At 39.6% G+C, this 15412-nt stretch overlaps 1 protein-coding gene across 21 annotated transcripts in view; it reads right to left on the bottom strand.

The window, feature by feature from the left end:
* Nucleotides 1-15412, bottom strand: part of Agfg1 (ArfGAP with FG repeats 1) — a 61985-nt gene that overhangs the window by 40785 nt on the left and 5788 nt on the right. For all 21 annotated transcript variants that reach the window (XR_001781825.2, XR_003952111.1, XR_001781822.2 and 18 more), the window contains exon 2: nucleotides 1768-1861. Coding sequence is in view for 16 of the 21 variants with exons in the window: in XM_006496430.4 (XP_006496493.1) it covers nucleotides 1768-1861 (94 nt within the window). In the remaining 5 variants the exon portion in view is untranslated. The remainder of the gene's footprint in view (nucleotides 1-1767; nucleotides 1862-15412) is intronic.

Below are 15412 nucleotides of genomic sequence, written 5' to 3'. Positions count from 1 at the left end.
TTTGTTCACTACAAGTTATCTATCATCCATGGTGCTTTCTAGATTAAATTAGCAATGTTTTCCAATAGTGACAACAATCTTAACACATCCCGCAACACACTCCAACTTTAAGATAGCGAAGCAACAGGAGAAGAAAAGAACTAAGCATGCTGCCAAAACCAACGTACTTTCTGTTTCCTAAGCACTCATCTCCAGACATAAATCTATTCATGTATAATACACACACACACACACACACACACACACACATATATATATGTATAATATATATGACACTGCCATTTTAATCCTAAATATATGTGTTTAAGTATGGTACCCTTTTTAAAAGTAGGGGGAGGGCAAGGCAGATAAAAAGGCATCAGATCCCTGGGAGCTGGAGTCCTAGGAGTCGCCTGACTTGGGTGCTAGGAACTGAACTAAGGTCCCATGTGCTCTTAAATGGTATGCCATTTTGTCCAGCTTTGTAGCTTCCTGCATTATACTCATCTACTAACTCAAAATATTTTATCACTGGCAAAACTGGGAAACATTAAAGTATACTCTATTCTCTACATATGCATTTTAGGAAATTTCATAATCGTGAATTCACTCTTCAACATTTTAGAAACAAAAATATATGTGTATCAGACTAGGCAAATAGTTCTATTCCATTTTGGGCTTTGGTGACTTTCATGCAGCCAGGCTGGCCAGAACTTGCTCTGGAACCAATGATAACCTTGTGTTTTAATCCTTTCGCCCCTCTTTCTCAGTGTTGGGATTACACATGTCCAAAAATGGTTGGTTAGGCAAATTATTTTAAATAATGATTCGGAAGCACTGGGAAGAAAGACTATAATAAACTTGTAAACATTTTCTAATAATTAAATACGAGGCGACTAGAACCAACAAAATCTTACTATCCAGCCTCTTCTGGCATCTCTAAGGTTATCACAGATATGCAACCAAATAGTACAACCTCAAGTCCTACTGCCTTCCTAAAAAGTAGGCTTTTCCTGTGAAATAAAAATGTTTCCTATCCATCAACCAAGATGAGCTACCCGACCCACTCAACCTTACCAAGATTATAAAAGCATCGCCACCGAGCACAGTGCTGCACGCCTTTGGTCCCACCCAGAGATAGAGGCAGGTGGATCTGAGTTCAAGGCCAGCCTGGTCTACACAGTATTCTAGGACAGCCAGGCCTATATAATGAAATCCTGTCTCAAAACCTTTCCCCTAAAACAAAAGAAAACAGAAGACGCAATCCTACACCCTTATTAATTTTGCCCATTTTTAAAACAATAGATCACTACTTTTTGTTAGCAACAAAACTTAAATCTAAAAATATATCAGCAAACAGCTTATTCCATTGGAGCCCATAAGAGGTCATAGAAACCAGTTGCCCTCCAAATCCTTTCCTAGCTCCCTCTGCTAAGCACCTGCTAAGCACCAAGCCTCATATACACATAATGAAATGGCCTCAAGTGAAAGCCCATCCATCACACAGCACACTCACATTCTTCCTCCCTCAAGAGACAACACAGACACCAAATATGCTTTCTACAGCCAGCACTGCTAAGTTTTAAATACCTATCTATGTTTTACTTCAGTACATCTGTAAATCACTTAAGCATTAATCCCAAATGCATTATCAAATAAGAACTTCCTGAAATATCTAAATTTGGAATACAAGAATTAACATTGAGACAAAAAAATTCACCATTTTAAGCAACTTATTAAATCACATTAAAACTATTGCAACATATTTGAAAATTGCAAAATACTTACTTCATTTCCATGTTTTTGTAGGAATTCAATTTCCTGTTGTGTAAATGTTGTCATGGAGATAGATTTCACCCTGTGAGGTGGATTTAACCCTCTCCTAAAAGATAAAATATTTTACAAATTTTACTATTCTACATTTTTAAATTACTCTACTTATTCAAAAATTTACATTTTATTCCATAAATAGAAATACTAAATATTAAACTATTGCTTATCATACAGGAACAGTAAATGTAGTTAGAATCCAGAGTACTAGCATTCTTCAAGATAAATCTGAGCATCCACCCAGGAGGAACTAGTACCTCTATCACATTAGCTTCTGGGAAAAGTATTACCATACGCATCTGTGTGGACAGAAGACTCTAGTCTATGGAAGAGCACTATGGTAAAGAGCTTTGTAACTATTTACATATCCTCTCAGATAGAGCAACTGATGTGCTCAGACAGATGAAACAAATGAACACTGTATGGAAGGTGACAAAGGAAATCTGAGATGATTCACCAGTTTGAATAAAGTCCCATCTCCCAGTCTGCTGGAGCATGGTCCAAGAACAAAGGTGTGTGAAGAGATTTTCAAGACCTTGTGAGAAAACTCCAGTAAGCAAACCAAGAGTCTTGTAACCTCTATCCCTCCAAAACCTGGGTTTGTTCTTGGAACGCACCTTCACACTCTCCCAGATGTAATAACAGGAGTGCTTACTTTAGATTATCCATCATCTTATCCATTATTATTCAGAATGATGTCTCAAAGCACGAGATGTTTTTGTGATTCTGCATAGACTGAATTTTCTGTGACCTTGCCTTTCTGACTGTATACAACTTGACCTTGCCTTTCTGACTGTATACAACTTGACCTTGCCTTTCTGACTGTATACAACTTGACCTTGCCTTTCTGACTGTATACAACTTGACCTTGCCTTTCTGACTGTATACAACTTGACCTTGCCTTTCTGACTGTATACAACTTGACCTTGCCTTTCTGACTGTATACAACTTGACCTTGCCTTTCTGACTGTATACAACTTGACCTTGCCTTTCTGACTGTATACAACTTGACCTTGCCTTTCTGACTGTATACAACCTGAACTCAAGAGAACTCTGCTTGCATGACCTTGCCTTGCTTAACCCTCAGAATGCCCTCAGAACATAAATTGTTTGATGCCCTGAATGAACTTGGCTATTGCAAGAGACTTTAGTTCACCTCACGTTTAGATTCTACTCTCCCAGATTCACTCCACCAACTAGAATAATACCTATCAATTCAAATAAGGATTTATAAAAAAGACTTTTTTAAATCACCTCAATAAACAGTACATGTTCAAGACCAAGCCTAGCCAGGTGTGCTTTAATCCCAGGACTTGGAAGGCAGAAGCAGGCAGATCTCTTGTGAGTTCAAGGCCAGCCTATTCTACAGGGTTCCAGGACAGCCAGGGCTGTTACACAGAGAAACAAACGAAAAACCAGCAAGAAGCAGCAGCCTTGAAGATCATAGAGAACAGACTCAAGAGATAGCTAAATCCTGAAATCTACACTTAAAATTAAATTGTACAGTTAATTCTACAACTAAGACTTATCATGACTTCAAGAAAACTGAACAAAAATGTACTGAGAAATATGCACCTAAAAACACCAAGTGGCTTAGCTGTCTACCAAATTAGGGCTAAATAATCCAAGCAATGTTCCATCAAATCACTTTAAGAACTTATTTAGAGTCCAGTTTTCAAAATTTATTATATTTATGAACCTTGTTATTAACATTAAAAGATGAGATTTAACCATGATATAAGTGATCCAAAAGTCATTCAAAATTCCAAAAACATTTCGGAACAATTACTGTCTAACTGTTCCTGAAGCAACCATCTTCCCACCCTCTCTGTTTCACCCTCTCCACCCTCCTGTCAGTAATGACAGCATCTTCCGGGGTTCCCTTGAGAATGAAGGCCAGTCACATTTCAATCTCTTTCACAGTCTGGGCAGGAGAAAAAAAGTTAACCTGGACTTTGTTGGTTTTGCTTTGCTACAACTTTAATCCAATATACTGTTTCCACCCACTCCCTAAGAACATAAAGTATGGAAATAAGAGGTGGACAGAGGACAAACTAACAGTAGCCACTGCAGTAACAACTACAACTCAACAGCTTCCAGAACTGAACTGTACAACTGTCATGTTACTTCCAAGGACCGTGCAGCTACCTGTTAACATTCCTTCTCAGCCTCTGAAGGCAGAAAGTCATTATATGCACCAAAATCATGACACTTGTTTTCCAATTCATCTCTATTACAAGGTAAATTCACCATTGGGGAGTTATTAACTCATGACACACACCTACTCCCTAACCTTTACAGAATTCCCTCCCCAATGCCTACTTCCTCTCACTTGCTACTTTGCCTCTCCTTATTCCAGTAAAGCTTTGACTTTTCTATCTTCCTTGTGAACACTCTTAAAGAAAAAAAGGAAATGTCTGGGCCAGCAAGATACAACAGTGCATAAAGGTGCTTGCGGCTGAGCCTGATAACATGAGTTCAATCCCTAGAACCTGACACACGGTATATATTCACAGCAGAGAACTGAGCACTGCACATTGTCCTCTGACCTCTACATGTGCGACAGGCAGATGCACCCACCCACAATAGTAAAAAAAAAAAAAAAATTAAAACTCAATGTAAATCAAAGGACTACTGCAGCAGTCTGAATGAGGCTGTCCCGCCACGGGTGCATGCATTTGTAAGCTTCGTTCCCAGCTGATGAACTATTTGGAAAGGATTAGAAGTTATGGCCTTGTTAGAGGTGTCACTGGAATGGGCTTAAGGTCAATTTGGTGTGTCTGTCTGTCTTTCCATCTTTCTTTCTTTCTGGCTGTCTGGCTGTCTGTCTCTGTCCCTCTGTCTCTCTCTGTCTCTCTCTCTCTGTCTCTCTCTGTCTCTCTCTCTGTCTCTCTCTGTCTCTCTCTCTGTCTCTCTCTCTCTCTCTCTCTGTCTCTGTCTCTCTCTCTCTGTCAGTCAGGCTGTGGATCAGGAAGTAAAGCTCTCAGCTACTTTTCTAGTACCCTGCATGCCTACATGCAGCCATGCTCCCCACTATGATAAACAACTCTCTCAAACTGTAAGCAAGCCCGAAATTAAATGCATCTTTGGTAAGAATTGTCGTGGTCATGGTGTCTCTTACAACATTAAAATGTTGACTGAGACAAATATCACATCATAAGACAAAGGCATTCATGCTATCAAAATAAAATATGAACTTATAAAAATAAACACAACAATAGAATCAACTATACTATGACAGATTATTTTTCCCATTTAAAGAGATGGAGGAGTTAAGAGTTAAATTCTCCCAATACACATAAGAGACTAAGACTCCATTTACAGAAGCCATATTTATTACAAAGTCAGTAAGGTCAAGGAAATTCCAAATTCCACATGCATTCATGTTGCTTTCTCTAACTCTTCTAGTTAGTTTATTCATGATACACTAAGGGTGGGACCAATTCATCAGTTTGTATCAATTAGCTTTTCTATGCCATTAGGCCTGTCTATGAAGCTATTATATACAATGTAGCTAAGTAATTAATTATGTATGAGGTGGTCATTATACATTATTTGCAATAGGAAATCATTAGAAATACTTCAATTTCTTAAAAAAAAAACAGAAAGCATGTGACTAAAAATAAAGCCACATTATAGTATACATATTTATGATTGTGTTTTCTGACTAAAAATACACAATATTTTTCAGGATGCTATTTTAAAATAATCTTTGCAAAAGACCAAAAGATTTCACGTTAAGAGTCCTTCATACGCCAGGCAGTGGTGGCGCATGCCTTTAATCCCAGCACTTGGGAGGCAGAGGCAGTAGGATTTCTGAGTTCGAGGCCAGCCTGATCTACAGAGTGAGTTCCAGGGCAGCCTGGGCTATACAGAGAAACCCTGCTGGGTGGGTGGGGGGGAAGAGTCCTTCATACAAAAGATAGGATTAAATTTTCTATCTGTACATTTTTTACCTTTATGTTTGCAGGACAACTTATGTGTGCAGTCAGCTCTCACCTTCTCCCTTGTTAAAGGCTGGCTAACTATTTCTGCTGTCTCTACTCCCATCTTGCCATAGAAATGACAGGATGGTAGACACAGCACATCTGACTTTTGTGTAACAACTGCTTATCCACTGAGCCATTAATGGAGATTTTTTCTATATTTAATTTCCTACTCTCTCCAAGTTTTCCACAACAAAAATCCCATTTATATAACTAAAAAAAAAAAGGCAAGATATAATAGAAAATCTTTCTGACTAGTAGTAGTGGTAGTAAAAAAAATTGGACTTTAATCATGGTTTTCTGGATGTAACAACTAGGGTAACATAGAGAAGGAAAATAGCAAAAAGAGAATGGGATCCTATGGCCTTCTTTGCATTTTCCTGAAACCTGAAACTTTTTCCTCCCAAATACCGTGACCGCCTGCCTACCAGCATCAGCACTGAATACTCACTTCACTAAATCAGTTTCTTAACCTAGGTGCTATTGACATTTGATCCTGCATAACCTGCCTGTGGGAAGCTGTGCCCTCCAGGTACTGACCAGTGTCCCTGGCTTCACTAAAATTAATACTTCCCAATGAGTAGGAACAATCACATTCATTCCCAATCATTAAAACCACTGGTTTAAATACATCAAATACATTCATTATCAGGCTAGAGAGACTAAAAGAATTCCTCTGACTGTCTATTGAGGTATAAACTTTACAGTGTTTTTAATCTTCTACAAACACTCTACTTTCACTATGTATTCACTTAGGTTTCCATAACATTATATACAAAACAGAAAGTAAAATACCTAAATCTTTCTCTCTAAAACTAAATAAATATACAAGTGTAAGGTGCATGAGTGCATGTGTATACAAACACACACACACACACGCGCGTACACGTTTAAGTTTAAAAAACTAAAACAAGGAGCCAGGGAGAAGGCGTGGCAGTTACTTATTATTTACTTACTTACTTACTTACTTAGAGAACTTATTACTGTCCTCACAGAGGACCCAGGACCTATTGCCAGCACCAACACAAAGACCACAAAGACTCACAACTGCCTGTAACTCAATGCCATGGGGAGTTGACACTCTTTTCCGGCCTCCAAGGGCTCCTGCACACATAAACTCAACACAGGCATATGAACATACATTAAATGAACAAAAGAAAATCTTTAAAGGTTAAAATGTGGCTGACAAGCTGACTTGGCAGGGAAAGGCACTGGTGATCAGAGCTCACCGAGAATTCACATGGAGGGAACAGCTGACTCCCTCCCACCAGCTGTTCTCTGACCTCCATATATGTGCTCGTAGCATACCCAGACCTACACATCTACACAAAATAAATGTTAAAGAACATAAAGAATTAAAAATAGCACAGCAGCAAATAACCAAGAATAAACTATATCATTCAATGCAACTGGCCAGAAAATACAAGTTCATAATGTTTAAAAAAAATAAAAAAGAAAGAAAATGTACAAAGCACCTACACAGGCAATTAGCATATTTAATCAATTTAACTTAATCAAGTTAATCAATTGAACTGTTATATATGACAGAAAGGTAGTCTTTTGGCTTTGCTGTTTAACTGTCTTTGTGTGTGTGCATATGTGTGTGCGGGGAGTATGCAGATGCCAGTGCAGGTGTCTGGGAGGTCACAAGAAGGTGGAGGGATCCCTAGAGCTGGAGTCAGGTCAGAGTGAGGGGCTGTGTGAGTGCTAGGAGCTGAACTCAGGCCCTAGGCAGGAGGAGTACAGGCTTAAAACTGCCAAGCCATCTCTCCAGGAAGGAGAACGGGTGGGGGAGGAGATGGAACATCTTTCAAATCCCATTTTTCTGAAATGAAAGCCTATAATGTAAGTTAAATGTTCAGCAAACTAGCTAAAAAGCAAATTAAATACCTGAACAAAGACCAGGTGTGGTAGTGCACACCTTTAACCCAGAGCTCAGGAGGCAGACAGATGGATTTCTGTGAATTTGAGAGCAGCCTGGTCTACAGAGTTCTAGTACAGCCAGGGCTACATAATGAGACTTTGCTCCTTGCCCCCCTCCAATCAGTCAACTAACCAATCAATCAAAATAAACATTTCTAAATAGAAAATTAATGAACTGGAAGACAGAAAACAGATAAAGAAGCCAGAAGGTAACATAAAGGAGGAGAGGGAGGGAGGGGAAAATATAACTAGGAAGACTAACAGTCACCTACAGCCAGCTCTACAGCTACAGAACTCAAAGAATTAAGATACATCTAAATGGCTGAGATTTTTCTTCAGATTAAACAAAAATTAACAAAGTTGTGGAAAATAAAAACTACTTTTAGAAACATTCTGTCAAAATTTCAAAGAGTTTAAAATAAATTACAACCATTTTTCAGTGGCAATGAGAATATCATCTTCATGTGGCAAAGGAAATAACTGTTGTGATCCAGAAAAGCCATTACTGAAGAACATGATAAAGTACCAGTAGTAGTTTCATACTTAAAAGTAAAGAGCTGGTACCCAGGAGACTTTAGTAAAGAAATCTACAACATATACACTTTAAGAACATAGACCCCAGCAAAGGAAGGCAAATCTAAACACACAATGTCAACTTGTAACAGTAAAAGGATATTTTTTAGCAATAAAAATAGTTGAAAAAGCATTTTGTATTTTCAACAACTATATATTATCAAATTAAAATACTTATTAATCCCAGAATGTTAGTGTGAATAACATAGTTTCAACAGTGATTGACAAGTATGGAATTTGCAGTTTCCAAAACCAGTAGAAAGAGAAAATCAGAACAAGCCTGTTAATGTTTTAATAATGTCAAATACACATACACTTGCTATATAAACCTTGTAGTGAAAGTCACAAGTGAAATCTAAATCTATATTTGTCCCCAAAGCTGCCTTTTGTTTACACCTTCTCTATTCATATACAACAGAAATTAGAAACAATACAACTGCCTCTCAAACGAGGAACTGTTTTGTTTTTAAGGTAATGAAATATGGTGACAGAATTGAAGGGAGCAAGCTACTACAAGCAGCAAGTCTGGATTAATCTTACAGGTACAGTGAATAGCAGTGAGCACTGACTGAGCAATCAGAAAAGCTGGTTCCATCCACATGCCGTTCCCAGAAAGGAAAGACTGCAGTGTAGAGAATCACAGATCTGTGATAGAAAAAAGCCCAGAAGTTTTACAAGGTGATCGAATACCTCCACTCTGTGGTAGTAGTTACAAGGGGGAAAAAAAAAAAAAAAAAAACCACGGGGGGTGGGGGGGGGTACAGAAAGAGTCAGAAACTGATTTGTAGAATTGTTATGTCTGAACTTTGGAGATGAGACGGAAGGAAGGATCACACAGATCCATACCATATTCAACTGCCAAATCCAGACACAATTGCATATGCCAGCAAGATTTTGCTGACAGGACCCTGATATTGCTGTCTCTTGTGAGACTATGCCAGGGCCTGGCAATACAGAAGTGGATGCTCACAGTCATCTATTGGATGGAACACAGGGCCCCCAATGGAGAAGCTAGAGGAAGCATCCAAGGAGCTGAAGGGGTCTGCAACCCTATAGGTGGAACAACAATATGAACTAACCAGTACCCCGGAGCTCTTGTCTCTAGCTGCATATGTATCAGAAGATGGCCTAGTCGGCCATCACTGGAAAGAGAGGCCCATTGGACTTGCAAACTTTATATGCCCCAGTACAGGGGAAATACCAGGGCCAGGAAGTGGGAGTGGGTGGGTTTGAGAGCAGGGTGGGGGCAGGGTATAAGGGACTTTTGGGATAGCATTTGAACTGTAAATGAAGAAAATATCTAATTAAAAAATTGTTTAAAAAAATTGTTATGTCTGAAGTTAAAATTATTGCAGATTGTTTGTCTTTCCTGAGACCAGGCCACATAAAGGCCAAGTCTGCCTACAACTCATCCTGTAGCCTGTTGGCCCTAAGCTCCTGATCCTTCCTTCCACCTCCACTTCCCAAGGGCTGGGACTCCAGGTGTGCACCACCATGCCCAAATGGCAAAATGTGTTCTCTATCAAATGTAATCTCTTAAAAAAACAGAATCCTTAGTGAATGAAAACTGACATGTTCTTAGCATGTACTCCTGCAAACTGATGCCACGTCTCCTCATGCTAGTCTGCTTATCACATGAATACAGCTCACTACAATGCTGAGGTATACCATCTATCTGATCAAAGTATTAGGCAAATAAGTCACATCGTTTCTTCCCGAGCCAATACTAAAGCACTGTCCACTCTGAACTCTAAAAATACACACCGAGTCTCCAGATTTGAGCCAACATTTTTCGACTCATTTAGTAACTGGAGTATTTATGTTTTGAAAGCATGCATGCCCTGATTTCCTATGTATCAAAATCAGTTTTGTTAATTTTTTCTAAGGCCGTACCTTTGACATTAAATAGATGGTTGTGAGCCACCATGTGGTTGCTGGGAATTTAATTCAAGACCACTAGAAGAGCAGTCACCACTCTTAATCACTGAGTCATCCCTCTAGCCCTAAAAAGATGATTTTTTTTTTAAGACAGGGTTTCTCTGTGTAGCCCTGGCTGTCCTGGAACTCACTCTGTAGACCAGGCTGGCCTCAAACTCAACAGATGATTTTTTTTTTTTTTAGATATTTTCTTTATTTACACTTCAAATGTTATCCCCTTTCCTAGTTTCCCCTCTAAAAATCCCCTATCCCCTCCCCTCTACTCCCCAACAAACCCACTCCCATTCCTAGTCCTGGCATTCCCCTATACAGGGGCATAGAACCTTCACAGGACCTACGGCCTCTCCTCCCATTGATGACCGACTAGGCCATCCTCTGCTACATATACAGTTAGAGCCACAAGTCTCACAATGTGTTTTCTTTGATTGGTGGTTTAGTTTCAAGGAGTTCTGAGGGTACTGGTTAGTTCATATTGATGTTCCTCCTATGGGGCTTCAGTTCCCTTCAGATCCCAGGGTATTTCTCTGGCTCCTTCATTGGGGACCTCATGCTCTGTCCAATGGATGATTGTGAGCATCCACTTCTATATTTGCCAGGCACTGGCAGAGCCCCTCAGGAAACAGCTATATCAGGCTCCTGTCAGCAAACTCTTGTTGGCATCTGTCATAGTGTCTGGATTTGGTGGTTGTTTATGGGATGGATCCCCAAGTGGGGCAGTCTCTGGATGGTCGTTCCTTCAGTCTCAGCTCCAAACTTTGTCTCTTTAACTCCTTCCATGGGTATTTTGTTCCCCCTTCTAAGAAGGATTCTGAGCTTCTGGGCTAATATCCACTTATCAGTGAGTGTATATCATGAGTGTTCTTTTGTGATTGGGTTACCTCACTTAGAATGATATCCTCCAGATCCATCCATTTGCTAAGAATTTCATAAATTCATTGTAATAGCTGCATAGTACTCCATTGTGTAAAAGTACCACATTTTCTGTATCCATTCTTGTTGAGGGGCATCTGGGTTCTTTCCAGCTTCTGACTATTATAATAAGGCTGCTATGAACATAGTGGAGCATGTGTCCTTCTAACATGTTGGAGCATCTTCTGGGTATGTGCCCAGGAGTGGTATTTAATTGTGATAAAAACTGCATGGCACTGGCACAGTGACAGACAGATAGATCAATGGAACAGAAGTAAAGACCCAGAATTGAACCCACACACCTATGGTCACTTATCTTTGACAAAGAAGCTAAAAACCATCCAGTGCAAAGAAGACAGCATCTTCAACAAATGGTGCTGGCACAACTGGCGGTTAGCATGTAAAAGAATGCGAATTAATCCATTCTTATCTCCTTGTACAAAGCTCAAGTCTAAGTGGATCAAAGAAATCCACATAAAACCAGATACACTGAAACTTATAGAGGAGAAAGTGAAGAAAGAGCCTTGAAGATATGGGTACAGGGGAAAGATTCCAATGGCTTGTGCTGTAAGATCAAGAATCGACAAATGGGACCTCATAAAATTACAAAGCTTCTATAAGGCAAAGGACCCTGTCAATAAGACCAAAATACCACCAACAGATTGGAAAAGGATCTTTACCAATCCTAAATCCTATAGGGGGCTAATATCCAATATATACAAAGAACTGAAGAAGTTGGACTCCAGAAAACCAAACAACCCTATTTAAAAAAATGGAGTACAAAGAATTCTCAACTGAGGAATACCAATTGGCTGAAAAGCACCTAAAAAAAATGTTCAACATCCTCAATCATCAGGGAAATGCAAATCAAAACAACCCTAAGACTCCACCTCACAGCAGTAAGAATGAATGGCTAAGATCAAAAACTCAGGTGAAAGCAGATGCTGGCGAAGATGTGGCGAAAGATGAACACTCCTCCATTGCTGGTGGGACTGCAAGCTGGTACAACCGCTCTGGAAGTCAGAAAATTAGACATAGTTCTACCGGAAGATCAATAGATGATTCTTAAAGCTTGGGTGAGATAGTTAAAAGCAGCCACACCAGAATTCATTTTTCTATCATCACACAAATGCAATATTTGCAAACTGTTATCATTACCAACTTGCCACCAAAGAAGGAAGCTAGACAAAACCTCCAGTAGGCTGTTGTTTAAATGAGACTTAAATGGACATGTAAGACATTCTTTTATGCAAAGTTGAAATATGTGTATAAAAAAGCTAAGATTCAAGCTGTAGAGATGCATCAACGGTTAAGAACAATGGCAGTTAAGAGCAGCCAGTGCTTAATTCCCAGCAACTACACAGTGGTTCACAACCATCTGTAATGGGATCTGATGCCCTCTTCTGGTGTGTTTGAAGAGAGTGACAGTGTACTCGTATAGATAAAATAATAAATAAATCTAAAAAAAGAAAAAGGGCTATAATTCAATAAATATCTAATACTGCTTATGAAAATGCAAACATATGGTTAGAGATGTTAGGAAGTTAGAGGTGCTGACATAATGGCTAAATATTTTACAATATAAATAAATGATCAGCTTGCTTTTTCTTTACCAACTCATTCTTTATATGTAGGCTTCAATTTTTCTGTATTTGGGCTAATAGTTCAGAATAATTTTATATTATCAGGATGCTACTTACTGGGGTAGTTTACTGTAAATAATGGTGACTGATCACTGATCAGCAGTAATGTTTCTATTATACTTATTTATCTGTGGTGGCAGAAGACACTAACTTAACTCTCCCCTACCATGGGGACCTGTCAGTCATCACAGGTACTCACTGAGCCGCCTTGACAGATCATTATTCTGTTTTGTTTTGTTTTGTTTTGTTTTGTTTTGTTTTGTTTTGTTTTTCGAGACAGGGTTTCTCTGTATAGCCCTGGCTGTCCTGGAACTCACTCTGTAGACCAGGCTGGCCTCGAACTCAGAAATACGCCTGCCTCTGCCTCCTGAGTGCTGGGATTAAAGGCGTGTGCTGACAGATCATTATTCTTACATTTTAAAAGAAATAAAAGGAAAGGAAAATGGGCCTACCACACATGAATGAAAACCTACACCAAAATATTCAAAATTTCAAAACAGGGTAGCAGAGATTAAAAACAAAAATACTCTCAAAAAGGGAAGAAACCATGGCACAAAGAATCAGTAACGAGAAAGGCACCACGTGCCATCCTGGAGTCTTAAGAGCAGAAGGCAAAGAGCCACCTCACTTGCAAAGTGACTCAGTGACTCTGCAGTCATCTCTAACCAAATGCTAGATAGAGTAGAGAGGCCAGAGCAATAGGGAGCTCTCAGAAAAGAGTACTGGGGAAGACGGCTCAGGAGAACAGGACCACTTACTGCATGCACAAGCCCCATTCCCATTCCCTAGAAGCCTACCACCCTGGGCCTACAACCCCGGGCATGTGGTTGCTAGCCTAACTCTATGTTCAGTGAGTGAGTGTCTCAAAGAAATGAGGAAGAGTGGCAGAGCAGCCATCCCAATGTCCTACAGCCTCCAGATACCACGCATACATACACAACACACAAAGACCACACACACACACACACACACACACACACACACACACTAATACAGTGTCTGTCTTATCACATGGAAATTTTACACTGCAGCCACAGATAATACCTAAAAGCTGAGTAATATCCATACATACACTAAAGCAAACCAAATGGAGAGAACTAGACCAACAGAACCTGAGGAAAGGATCTATAGTGTAAGAGGGTGATGAGAGCAAGATGGCCCATCCTGTCTTCTTCCAGTAGTGAAAGGGTGGGGAGGGCCAAACTGGGGGACAAGACAATAGGAATATTGGGTTAGGTAAAAACAATAAATAGGAAAGGGGCCAAAGGCTTAAGGTCTTCTTGTGGTCCTCAGAAATTGGGGTCAGGGCTGGCAAGACGCCTCAGTAGTTAGGCGCTCTTGTTGCTTTTGCAGGACCATTGTTCACAGCCTTTACTTTTAACAAAGTGTATGTGGTGTTTTTAAAATAAGTAAATTCTGTAAAATTAACGTAAAATGAACTCAAACTACTTTTCACATTTAAACTTAAGTAGTATATACTTACAGATTATTTTCTTTAGCTGGTGGGAAAAAATATTCCTGTAAAACTTAAAGACCTTTATAAACTTCAATAATTCCAAGATTCTTGACTGTACACTAGTTACATTTAAGAAAACACTTTGAACAAATGTTCCAAGGTAGAACCAACTGATTAAAACCTTGGAAAGAAAATGGATAAGGTTTTCACATGTTACATGTATTACATATGCTTCATACATTAATTAGTTCCACTAATTTGAATTCTAATTCTACCAAAGGGCCTGCAAAAAGTAGAGAAAAGACAAAAAGCTCTAGACATGACAATTCTAAGAAAACTTTCCTTCCCTTTCCTTCAAGTGATGCCATATTTCCTCCAGTAACAGAAGAAATCCATTACTCTTACTCCAGCAGGCCTAAGTTATACATAGTTACCTTCTGTACACTATTCCCACCTCCCCAAGCCTCCGCTCCCTCAAGATAACAGCATTCCAGAGCCTGGGGTCTCTGCTATCTCCATCGCATTCCGGAGTCCATACTCCAGTTTGTTGAAGCACCTCTAAAAGTAAGCCGCCATAACACAAGTGTATAATTAATCAAAAGGATTCAGACTTTACTAAGAAGTCTTAAGCAAATTACCCTCAAACGTCCTTTTTTGTGTGTGTTTTTGTTTTTCTGAGACAGGGTTTCTCTGTGTAATGCTTGCTGCTCGGATCTTCACATATGGATCGGGCTGGCCTGGAACTCAGATCTACATGCCTCTTAATCCCGAATGCTGAGCCTGCCTCTTAATCCCAAATGCTAGGATTAAAGGTATGCACCACCACCACCACCCAGCACCTTCAAACTTTTAAAATAGACATCACTCCCTGTATTTTAAACAATTCAAATAAGTTTCCTGTCACCAATGTAAAGTAATGCATTTTCTTTTCCTTATGTAGTCAGGTGTCTGAAGCCACAGCTCCAGTGCACAAGCAGGTCCTAAGGAATGCATGTGTTCCAGGCCAAGTTCTCCACACATATTAACAAGTGCACCGTGCTCCCTAGACTTCATGACTGCAGCCATCTGAAACGGGAAATGCACATGGGAAAGCTGCGGCAAGGGGCAAAGATGCCAAGTCCCAAAGCTCTCTTGAGGGGTGTCTCACAGATGTGAGGACATGTGCAGCTCGGGGA

Source organism: Mus musculus, chromosome 1 (assembly GCF_000001635.26).
Source record: "Mus musculus strain C57BL/6J chromosome 1, GRCm38.p6 C57BL/6J".
Lineage (NCBI taxonomy): Eukaryota > Metazoa > Chordata > Mammalia > Rodentia > Muridae > Mus > Mus musculus.
This window is presented reverse-complemented; position numbering and strand designations above follow the sequence as displayed.